Here is a 12424-nt window from a genome sequence, read left to right as displayed (position 1 = left end):
TAATTAGTATTTATTGACATAATTTAGTTTCAACTGGATCTTATTCCTGCTAATTTAGGTGTCTTCATTTTAATTGATTTAGTGCCTCCAAAATGACAATAGCAGAATAGATTGCCTTCTTTACATATTTGAACAGACTTTGGGGAGGATCAAGACTACTAATTCTACTTTTTTATTTATTCTTTCAGAAAAGAGGCATCAGTTGATTGATGGAACTGTTGGTTATTTTCTTAACTTGTAATGTACACAAATGGCTCAAGGAAAAGATTAAATGTAAAGATACTGTTTTCATGTACATGTCATTGGGCATGTAAAAGGTGTAAAAAAACAAATTACTGTATTTCTTTAGGACTTGAGTCATGGTTTGCATAATCCCTGAGATTCACTGAGTGGCTCCCGAGGTCGGCTCTGTGTGTTAACACAGCAGGACCAATTCTGTGACAATATGCTGTGGTTTTGCCATTAGAACTGCCATGTATTTAGCACTGTTAGTTTATTCTATCTTCACGAGATACTTTTCATATAGAGTTTGGGTACCCTCAGCTCCTTCCTGCTAGCTACAGATGAAGCATCTTGTTTTCATTTTGGTAGAGTTGGTCTTTGATACATTGAACTTCCAGTAATTACAAGGCTGGTCATGTAAGGCACCTCAGTGTGTCCCTTAGCCTGTGAATGCTGTGGAAGAGAGTCTTTGAAGGATTGCTTTCCTAATGTGTTGTGGCTCAGCAGGAGTTCTTGTCTAAGCATCTCAGCTCTGTAGCCTTTGCTGTAAGCCCTTGGCTCTCTGAATAACTTGCTTCTCTGCCTGCCGTGTGCTGTAGAGCAACATGGGAAGTGAGTATTGTATTCCAGCCAGTTTGTGCCTGCTTAGAGTGGAAAATGTGCAGCCAGTTGTATCAGGTCAAGTAGAATAAGCTGAACAAAATGCTGGACAATAGGTAGGACAAAAGGCTGGGCTTGTACATAATGACAGTAGTAAATTTTGTGGCATTGGCTGGGAAAAAAAAAAACAACAAAACAACAGATTTCCACAGTAGTTTAGCTCTATAATCCAAGGACTTCAGAGTGATTGTATGTGTGTTCATGTTTCCCAACAGTTAATTTAGGTTTCTTATAGACATTTTAAGGCTGTTTGTGTAATTGTAAAGGCTGGAAGCTTCAACTCTTCAAAATAAAAATGGAACTTTATTACCCGTTGTGTTTAGACATCTGATAAAATTCATAGTTGGCCAGTAACTGCCTATTACTTTGTTATACTTCTCACCACACATATTTGGGAAATGTTAGAAAACAAAAAATTAACTTCTATTATTTTAAAACTGTGGTAGAAAAACACTTTTTGTATTGATCATGATCTTCAATCCACATGCTACATTTACACAGTCACCCATGTTACCTTTAAACGTTTATTCAAAGAGGGAAGTGATGCAAAGGCTCTTGCCTGTGCAATTGAAATTCTTAAACTGTTAACTTCTGTTTCAGATGCTGTAATTTGTTATTCCACAGAGGTTTTAACTGCAATTTATTCTGGTAGGGTACTACTTCATTACTGCATTTCAGCCTTTGCCTCCTGGGATAAGGAGAGTTGTCTGGAAACACATAGAGCTTGATTGCTGTCAGGTTTTTTTTGAGTATTCTTGTGATGCTGTGCCTTTCAGAATATGATGTTTGTTCATCATTTAAAAAAATAGTTTATAAAAGATCCCCTATTGTGGGTCTAGGAATAGGAATTTTCTAGTGGAAGCTGGTGTAAGCTCCATTTCCTTTTTAAAAAAAATACTGTAGTGGACAGCAATGAATTATGATGTACAATATAAGTTTATTGCAGTGTTTCTTAATTCACAGCAAGATGATTCACATATCTGACTGTTCTTTAGACTTGTCTCATTTATCTTGAAAAAGTGTGTCATGTGGCAGGTGTCCCACTGGGTACTGGGATATATGAGATGGGACAGAGAGGACCCTTTCTGTTGAATTAACAAATGAAAGGCTGACTGGAATACCTGTGCCATGTGCCACCCACAGTTGCACTGAGGTCAAGATAAGCATGATTTCAACTTGGGGCTTGAGTAGCTAATATTTTATTAAACACCAGCTCTGCTGGTATCTGATTTTCATTTCCTTTTTGAACACAGCAGTGCATTCTCTGCAGTTAAGAATTCAGCTGAGCAGTATTGTTGGAAAGGCTTTTGAAGCTCAGCAGTGATAGATGTGTAACAGGGGCTGTGTCATGCACCACCTCATGCAAACTTTTTGTGACTCTTTACTTAGACATCAGCTGCCTTTTGGTTACTGCTGTGATCATGAGCCACAAGCGCAAAAAGTCTTTGTTGACTCGGCCTATATTTGCCTTCCAGTACTCCTTGGGTATTGAAGTTCAGATAGAATCTTTTTGTTGCTGAATACAAGAATTTTGAAATGGAAAGAGGTCTAGGGGGTTTTGTTTGATTTGATTTTTGTCACTCATTATGTTAGTATGAATGTAACAGGTACTTTACAAAAATCTTACATAGATGCTTATTTAATCCTGGAAAGGTCTCTTTAAATTCTGTTTAATTCTTGTTCAGTTTCACAAAAATTGCTTCTGACTTACTGGATTTGTAGTGATGGAAAGACAAAAGAACTTGAACCTTATTAATAGAGGAGTATTTTTTGGATAATTATGCGACTTAGTTTTCCAGCCTATTATTTCTAGCATGTGTAAATAAGACATCTGTACTTAGTGATAACTTCAGACTTTTCTGCAGACTGTTCAGGATTTCCCTGGGAGAAAATATGTAACAGTTCTATTTTATGCTGGTCACACTGATTAAAGTTACACATGGTGCCACAGTGGGGCTGAGTAAAGACCTGAACTAGCACATTCCACTGCAATGCCATATAGACATACCTGTGGTATGTTAAGTGTTTTAATATCACTACTTGAGCCGTGGTATTCCCACTCTTATGTTTAAGCTATTGTCTCCATTGGTAGTTAAAATACATTACGGTAGGTTTTCTGCACAAGCAGTTTGGGAAGGACAGAAAGTTGTGATGGCTTAAAAGACTGTGTTTTCTTTCCTGCAGAAAATGCCAGAAGCCTCAGAAGACCACAATCATTGGAAGGCCTGTTGACTTCCGTTTGCTGGTAATCCGGAACATCACCCATCTGGCATGGCGCAGGGCAGCCAGCAGCTTGACGTGCAGGTACTCCATGACCTCCGGCAGCGTTTCCCTGAGATACCTGAGGGAGTGGTATCTCAGTGCATGCTCCAGGTACGGTGAGGGGTCTGTGTGTTTTATTTTGGCACGAGCTATGAGAAAACCCTTTTTAATAGTACATGTGGAGCATACATTTTCATTCTCCTGGGTTTATTTTAAAAGACTGCAAGACTCCACTTGCATTTCTGTCTTGTCTTTTAGGTACAAAAATTTTGTCATTCTTCACATAGGCTTGTGGAGGTTATTTTGCACTGATGTTTTTGTCATTGTCTGTGTGACCTGTGACTGTATGCATATGGGTAATAAAGAAAGTGGCTAATGAGGTGTTAATTGATGATGCCTACATAAATAACATACATATACTGGGGGAGAGTCTAAAGAACAGTCACTCTACTTTTCAAGATAAGGAGGTGGACTTAGCTAGCAATCTATCACTTTTTCCTCTTCATGGTATTCTTTTCCCGTGGCTCCCCAGAAGTCTAGTTATACTTCTCTCCTTCTAGGTCAGGTGGTGGTTCTTCTCCCTGCACTCCTTTTCCTTTCCATTTCATCTTTCTGCCTTCATCTAAGATCAGAAATTGGAAGTGATAATAAGTTACCACACTTAATAAGTAGTGGTCATCTGGGAATACCTTCGGTTACTGGGAAGATTCAGGAATGGAATAGAAACATGCAAGATCTGGTTTGGCCTTGTGTGGCCATGGCTGAGGTTGGAAAGCTGTGCTTGCATCCTGCCTGTCCCTGGAAGATGAGTAGGTCTACTTAGAATAGGGGTTGTAATTTTTGCATTTTGTCTTTTAAACCATACAAATAAAAATTAATTGCTTCCAGACAAATGTAAAGCAAGGGAAGTGCTTGAATTTAAAGCTTTGCTTAACCTGACAGTCATATCTTAGGTACTGTTAAGTACACGATCCTTTTGATGAACTGTGTTTGTCATAGACATTTTTAAACTGATAAAATTGAAGAACCCCTAATGCTGCAGAAGCATATGGTGTTCTGTATCTATAACATGGCATTCTGTCTGGATAGCTAATTAACTTTGCACAGCAAATACTTGTTATGTTTTTAAGTATAGATTTTGTTTCCAAACGCACTTTATATTTAAAGATGTATGAGCTGGTTTCCAACAACCATTTGCAATAAATGCTCTAGATTTAAATCAGTTTGGAGTTTTAGACCTGTCAAAGATTAAAACTCCTTTGAAATCACAAATACACTCCATACCCTGATAAAGTCAGATCAGAGCCTATCCTATATACGTTCTCTTTTCCCTGACCAAGTGATCTAAGGAAGCTGAAGGCTCTGTTCATGAAGTTCTGTTTAGAAGGCAAGTGGCTCATGGTAGTGGTTCACTTTTTTTGAGATTGCTTGGCATGGTGGTGCTGGTTGTTATTACAAGATCTGGCTCCCACGTGTTCTGGTCTTAATTTTTTAGTTATATGTCTGGATATTCCCAGTGACCACTGATGTCTAGAAGGAGAGCTTAGCAGGAAGGGAGGTTGTCAGGGAGAAGTATCTGTGGAGTGAGAGCTGTTCCTATTTAAGTGCTGAACTCCTCTGTCATGTTTAGTAGTAACTCTTCATATGAGAAGATACTGAATATGTGAGTTCATCTGATAGTGAAATCATATGAAATTTTGGGAAAATCATCTTCACTGTAGTATTAAGACTGTCTATCAGTCCATCAGAAAAGAATGTAACATGACTTTTCAGCCAGTGGCTGTTGAAAATTGTATTGCAAGGCAATATTTGTATATACGTAATATATGCCTACAAATTTATATAGTGATAGTGTTTAAAATAGAAGTGCAGCCATTATTGATGTATATTCCTTAGAAAGGTAATTTTAGCACACTGAGGAAGGCAGGGGTGTATGTGCATATATAGATATGTACACACTTGTCATGGAAGGTGCTCTCTGTCACAGAAGATACCAGTCTTGGGTCATGTTTAACAAAGTTAGGGTATTAAGGGCCAGATATAGTTGAACTTAAAGTGAAATTTGTTTTCTTTAGCTACTAGTTAAATTAAAATCTGAACCACAGCCGATGGAGACTGCTACATGGTAAAGTGGAGGGAAAAAGAAGTCCACCATCTGGAACGCTTTCTAGTGATTTTACTCGTTTGGAAAAGCTATCATTTGTGTTGTTCTTTTAACAGACTACATTAAGCTAAAATGAGTGGAGAGGGCAAGAAGGGAAAAGAAATTCCCCATTATATTTCTTATTTAATTCATAATTTATTTTCTTTATAGTTTCAACTGCCAGCACCAGAGAACAAATCAAACATTTAAAAGGGTTATTTGGTTTCTCACTGATGTATGAATAAACCTTTTTTAGCCTTAAGCTTGAAATTCTTAAAGGCAGTTTAAATGCGGTTGGCATTGTAATATTCTTCATGGAATCCCCAGACCTTCTTCAAGCAATACTTTGACTTTATTGTTAAGATATTAAATACTGTTCTGCTGGTAAAAGCTGGTTTAAAATGTTGGGTTTTTAACCTGCTGGGTGAAGAGAAATAGTCAGGTAAACAGTAAACTGAAAGTGAAAACAGTAAACACTCAGATGAACATTGAAATGTTAACTGTATTTTTGTTTTACTTTCCCAGAGTTTGCAATTTTGATCTATTTTAATTTGATTTATGTTATTACTAGAAGTGGTTAATTGTACAGTCTTGTTCCTTGAAGAACATGCAGAGAGCTGTAACCGTTGCTTTCCTAAAACTAGATTTCTTTTTTTAATATGTCACAGTGTAGTGTTACCAGAGCTTTTTGCCAGATGCAATGTGAGCTATGTATTAGTTGCATACCATGTAGCAAATACCATCTTTATTTCACAATACCTGTGTATGAAACATTACCCCTAGCTGCGACCAGGCTAGGCCTGGTTGTGGCCTCAGCTGAGTGTTGAACACAGAGCGGTGGCTCTTTCCTGGCTCTGTGAGAGTGATAGCTGTCTGTTCTTGCTCCTAGAACAACAACAACCTCGATGCCTGCTGTCGAGCCCTTGCACAGGAGAGCAGCAAGTATCTCTATATGGAGTACCACAGCCCTGATGACACCAGAATGAATAGAAATAGCCTTTTGCACATTAATCTGGGTATTCATCCTCATACCAGCTATCATGCGGGGGATGGAGCTCAACTTAATGGTGGTCGTACACTGGTACACAGCTCAAGTGATGGACACATTGACCCGCAGCGCACGGCAGGTAAACAGCTGATTTGCTTAGTTCAAGAACCACATTCTGCTCCTGCCGTTGTGGCAGCTTCTCCTAGTTACAATCCATTTTTCATGAATGACCAGAATAGAAATGCAGCTACTCCTCCTCCACAGCCACCTCCACAGCCATCTTCCATACAACCAGGAATGAACACGTCTGCTATGCAAGGCCCTCCCACGTATATGCACATACCTCGGTACAGTACAAATCCCATTACTGTTACAGTATCACAAAACCTCCCCTCTGGACAGAGTGTACCCAGAGCTCTACAAATTCTTCCACAGATTCCAAGCAATCTTTATGGGACTCCTGGTTCTATTTATATTAGACAAACATCTCAAAGTTCTTCAGGACGACAGACTCCTCAGAATACACAGTGGCATTCATCGCCACAGGGCCCAGTTCCACATTATACTCCTCGTCCTCTACCTGTATATCCACATCAACAGAACTATCAGCCTTCTCAGTATTCTCCAAAACAGCCCCAGATCCCTCAGTCGGCTTTTCGATCACCACCGGCATCCCAGTGTCCCTCTCCCTTCGGCTCTCCTCAACACCAAGTTCAACCTCCTCAGCTGAGTCACCAGAGTTCACATGTTTTCATGCCTCCTAGTCCTTCCACTGTCCCACCCCATCCGTATCAGCAGGCATCCCAGACTTTCCAAAAGCAAGGTGGTCACTCTGTATCTTACCTTCCTCCTTTTGCTGGACCTAGTTTATCCAAAGGTTCCATGAATAAAATAGAAATTACAGTTGAGCCGCCACAAAGACCTGGGACTGCAATGAACAGAAGCCCTTCACCAATAAGTAATCAACCATCTCAACGAAACCAGCACCCGCTGTATACAGCCACTACTCCTCCTTCAAGCTCTCCATCCAGAGGTATGTCGGGACAACCCAAACCTCCATTTAGTGTTAATCCAGTATATATTACCTACACTCAACCAACTGGACCTGCAGGTGCACCAACGCAGTCTCCTCGGGTAATGGTATCTCAGCCAAACCCAACCATTTTTAAAATCACAGTAGGTCGAGCACCGACTGAGAATCTTTTAAATTTAGTGGACCAAGAAGAGCGTTCTGCAGCACCAGAACCTATTCAGCCTATTTCTGTAATCCCAGGATCTGGAGGAGAAAAAGGAAGCCATAAGTACCAGAGAAGTTCTAGTTCTGGATCAGACGACTATGCTTACACTCAAGGTAAATGTTTCACACTGCGAATTGTGGTGGTGTAAAATGCATTTTCAGATTGATTTTGCTACTTAGTGAGATTTTTTGAACCAGTACAGAGAAAAATAGAAACTGTGTCAAAAATCAGACTGTTTTTTCTGATTTTTTTTAAATACTGCCAAATTTCAGTCTAATACATAAAGAATTTGCAAGGGTCTTAACATTGCTGTGCTTTGGATGTTAGGAGACTTTCTTAAAACACTGCCATTAACAATGATAAGCAGTTTGTTCATATACTGTGTGTCAGTTTTGTTAATTCTACTTCAATTCTTCATATTGGGGTCGTAAATTTGCATTTGGATTTTTATAATATTTTGTATTTGTTCCGTATTCAAATGTTTTAGAACACCTGTAGCATTGGGTTCTGCATTTGATTTAGATTGAAGAATATTAAGTAAAAAATAAGAGAGAGAAAGGTAAGAATGCAGCTAGAAAACTTTGTCAATACAAATATTTTTTTAAAGCTAATCAAATATTATTTTGAAGAACTTAAATCAAAAATTCACTTCTTCCACTTAAAGTTTTCAAAGAGGAAGAAGAGATTGGCATACGAATTTTTGGATGTGTATTCTGCTGCACAGGGATAAAACATAGTTTTAATGCCATATATAAATGAAGAATTCGGTAATTCAGTAAAGAAAAAGAAAGGTGAAATTAAACCCTAAGCGGAAAGCTACTTTTCTTGGAGTCATCTGCTGTATAGATTTGAAACATTTAAAATTGAGCAAATGAATCAATCTGCAAGCACTCAAACCAGTCGTTTGGGTAATGACAGGATGGTAACGTGTGACAGGTATCTTCTGGATTTGTGTTTGGAAGGAAGAGTCTATTCCTCTGTTGTTCCTTTTAGACATTTTTTTTTTACTTCAGAGAGCTGAAGTGCGGGGTTATAGTGCTGCTCTGTAGTTCTTGATTTCTTATTTCACTTATTGCCTTTTGAGCTCTTCTAACTCATCAACAAAGCTGTTTTGTACCTCATAGACCCAATTAGAAATTTTGTAGACCATATTCTTTAGTAAAAATGGATGCCAGCAGGTCTTGTGCTTTGTTTGGCAGTGTTATTATTACAGCTTCAGTAAAGGTTGTCATTTATGTAAGAAAAATACAAGTAGCTTCACATAGCTGTAAAAAACATGTTCTGAAATGTAAAACCTGGTTTTGCCTTTGTGCCTTCCACTAGATTTGTGTCTCTGAAAAGCAAACTAAATAAAACTAAATAGTGTATGCTTTTTGGGGTGTTTGCATTTGTGGCAATACCTGCCAGAGCTTTTCTTTATTGTTGCACTCTAAACTCCTGAGAGAAGTAAATAGTAGAAGAATAAACACTTTATTCTTTACTACCACCAAAGAATCCTAGACAAGAGTATATTTAACAGCTGAATTTAGGGAACAAGTTAATTTAATTTTCGCTGGAATGTGAGCCATTGTAAAAAGTGTTATCAGAAATTCATTCTGGTGTCTCTACTTTGACTGCTTCTTTGTAACATGAGTCATGTTTGATGAGTTGTACTAGAGTATAATGTGAAGCTCTGAAATGTAGTCACACCGTGTTAAGTTGAAGGAATCACACAGAGACAGGGTTTGGTAACAATAGTGGAAAACCATTCAGTCATTTTTTTCCTAATTCTGCTTACATGACTTATGCAACTTGAAGAAATAGAGAGCAGTTCTGTTCAATAATTCTGATGCCTGTAGTGTAAAAACATGTGATGTTATTCTTGGCTAGGCTTTTTGGTGTTTATTCTTGGGCCATGAATTGGTGAATACATACAAAATCCAAATTACAGTGCTACATTTTTGTGTGGAATGCTGGTATCTACTTCTAACAGGTTGAGGAGTTCATCTGCTTTTGCAGTAAGTTATGTTGTTACTTATGTTTCTAATTCTTTTTATCTCATACATTAATATTCTTGGATATTATGTGCTTTTCCTTTGCCATTGTTGGATGGGGATGTGAAGAAAAGGCCAAGTTCTGGTTGGGGCTTTTCATGAAGTAGCATTTTGCAGGTTCTACAGCATCCTTCCTTCAAACAGCTTGCTGGAACATTGTTCTATGAGCAGCATGTTTGTCTGAATACCCACATCAAATTTTTCTCTGTCCTAGCAGACTTCAATCAGGTAAAACCAGCCGAATCAGAAAGGATTAAGCATCACACTGACTTGGCCACCTTTGCATCTTGATAAAATACTGAGAAATGCTCTTCTTAAGCAAAATGAATATTATCTTCTAGTTAGTCAAAACTCTTTTCTCTGGTTCTCTGGAAGCCCAACATCAGCTTGTGACTGAGAGTCAGAAATTTCAGTACCATGATGAAAATGAGGGAGTGACTTAACAGCAGATAGAGGTTGGAGAAATCTGTCGTAAAATGAGTCTGAAGCACCTGAGCTGACTCAACTTTTTCTTGTCTAGATTCTCTAGTTTATTTTGTTGAAGCTCTGTAGTTTTATGTCTGAACCCTGGAGAACTTACAGTATTGAGGATTACAGTATTCCCTGAAAAAGCTTAGACTACTTTAAAGTTATACCACAGTTTGTAATAGCAGTGAAAAAAAAAATTGGGACTGACGTTTGGCTAATGTCTCAAGGCTGGTGTGTCAGCTGCTGTTGAGCAGCAGGTATGAAGGGTGTGTTACCTTCTGATCTTACCTCTGGTGGTTTTTTTGGTGTGGTGGTTTTTTTTGTTTTGTTTTGGTTTTTTTTTGTTTTTGTTTTTGTTTTTTTTTTGTCAGTAGAGTATTAGTATAACTAGGTTTCTGTTTCATCCTGAGAAGCTGTCTCCTTGTACAGGTGCCTTTGTATTTTTGAGACGAGAAAGACCAAATGCAAAAAAAGAAGCTTTGACCAAAATGGTAATAACAACTTCAAGTTCCTGTGTAAACTATGTTCTTATTCTGGAAGAACTTTGTTCTAAAGTGTAGTTCATTTGGCATGAAAGCATCTTCACACTGATACTTGGCTGCATGTCTACGATCACGTTTTTTTTTCCAGAAAGGTCACTCATGAATCTTACGCATAAGTTAAGAATTCAGTGTTCCAGCTTTTTATGTGCTAGTAACTATTTCTTCTGTGTAAAATGTTAGCCTTGCTGTTACATCAACGAGCAAGGATGGAGAGATTAGCAAAGGAGCTGAAGCTTGAGAAAGAAGAGCTTGAACGCCTGAAGACTGAAGTCAATGGTATGGAGCATGATCTGATGCAGAGGCGACTTCGAAGAGTCAGCTGTACAACTGCAATTCCAACAGTAAGCAATTTGTTAGTATTTTAATTCAACATACACATTTATTTTTTGTGTTTTGATGAAACTAAAGTACTGTTCAAAAAATACTTCTGAGTATAAAATTTTCAGTCTTTGGAGACACTTTAAGTACGTGACTTGTCATAAGCTAATTCTTGTAGTTTATGAAATGGATATGTGTCCAGTTTTCTTAGCATCCCCAACAAAACTTCAGGAAGTTGTATGCATGGGCTTTTGTGGACCACAGAACTAAATATACTTGGTTTCCTAACAACCAGTAAAAGTATGTCCAAGTCTATTCAATAAGCCTTAGCCATACAGAGCTTGGTTTTCACGTAGGAAGGTCTAACTTCTGTTTTTAAAAAGCTATTTTATTGTTTGAGTAGTTGCTTCTCATAGACAGTATTTCTCATTTGGTATGTGCAGGATGTGCCAAATAACTTTTCAGTGGCAGTGTTGCCTGAAATAGTTGGAACTCTCCTATTTTCCTTGTTCATTCTTCTTATCTGTGTGACTTCCACCTGCAAGTGACTCTAGCCCAGACATGTGTGTGGCTCTGATAAGGGAATTTATCTGGCTGAAAAATAGCTTCCACTGTGTGCAGTTGTTAAGCAAATCAGCTCAGACTTACTGGCTGTACTGACACAAACAATGCACACAGGTGTAGGCTGGAATGCACAGAAGGGCTGTTGGCTGCTTAGCTACTGTGGCTGTTCTATGTCTCACCTGTTTCAGGGCAGCATTTGGCAAAGATGTACCTGGGAGAGGTACAGAGGCACTGAGTGTGCCAGGATGATGTTAGGAAAGCCAAGACCAGCTGGAGGTTGAATCTGGCACAGGATTTCAAAGACCAAAAGGAAGGCTTCTGTTACTGCCTAGGTGACAGCAGGAAGATTAGTGAAAATGTGGGCTCAGCAAGTTGGGGGACATGGTTATGTAGGACATAGAAAAGGCTTGAGATACTGAATGAACTTCTTGGTTCAGTCTTTACAGTCCTTCAGGAATCCCAGGTCCCAGAGACCCTGGGAAAAGTGCGAAACAAGGAAGGTACACCCTTAGTGGAAGAGAATCAGGTCAGAGAACGCTTAGACATACACAAGGTCATAATTCTGGATGAGATGCACCTATGAATGCTGAAGGAGCTAGCAGGTGTCATTGCAAGGCCACTTCAGATAATCTGGTTGATTTATGGTGTTTGGGAAAGTTCCCAGAGACTAGAGGAGAGCAGATATCACTGCTGTCTTCAAGAAGGGGAGGACCCAGGAACTACAGGCTGGTCAGCCTCACCTTGATCCTTGGCAAAGTGATTGAGCTGCTAATGCTGCTGACCATTTCCAGGCACATGAAGGACAAGGAAGCAGTCAGCAGTAGTCACATTGATTCACCAAGGGGAAGCCAAGCCTGACCAATTTGGTAAACTTCTAGGATGCAAAGTCTCCCGATAACCTAGACAGTGGTTACTGTCTGTCTAGATTTTGGCAAAGACTTTGAGCGTTGTCTCCTGTAAGATCATCATGGAGAAGCTGATGAAGT

General features: G+C 38.9%; 1 protein-coding gene across 3 annotated transcripts in view; it reads left to right on the top strand.

Annotated features, from left to right (window-relative positions):
- TAB3 (TGF-beta activated kinase 1 (MAP3K7) binding protein 3) overlaps window positions 1-12424 on the top strand; it is a 44270-nt gene that overhangs the window by 22629 nt on the left and 9217 nt on the right. The window contains exons 2-5 of one of the 3 annotated variants that reach the window (XM_063392993.1): window positions 3067-3255; window positions 6177-7308; window positions 7549-7626; window positions 10737-10897. In XM_063392993.1, coding sequence (XP_063249063.1) covers window positions 3154-3255; window positions 6177-7308; window positions 7549-7626; window positions 10737-10897 — 1473 coding nt within the window. In that variant the 5' untranslated portion in view covers window positions 3067-3153. Of the gene's footprint in view, window positions 1-3066; window positions 3256-6176; window positions 7627-10736; window positions 10909-12424 lie in introns of all 3 variants that reach the window. The other 2 variants (XR_010079750.1, XM_063392992.1) reach the window with 2 other exon arrangements.

The sequence above is a fragment of the Prinia subflava genome, chromosome 3 (genome assembly GCF_021018805.1).
Source record: "Prinia subflava isolate CZ2003 ecotype Zambia chromosome 3, Cam_Psub_1.2, whole genome shotgun sequence".
Lineage (NCBI taxonomy): Eukaryota > Metazoa > Chordata > Aves > Passeriformes > Cisticolidae > Prinia > Prinia subflava.
This window is presented reverse-complemented; position numbering and strand designations above follow the sequence as displayed.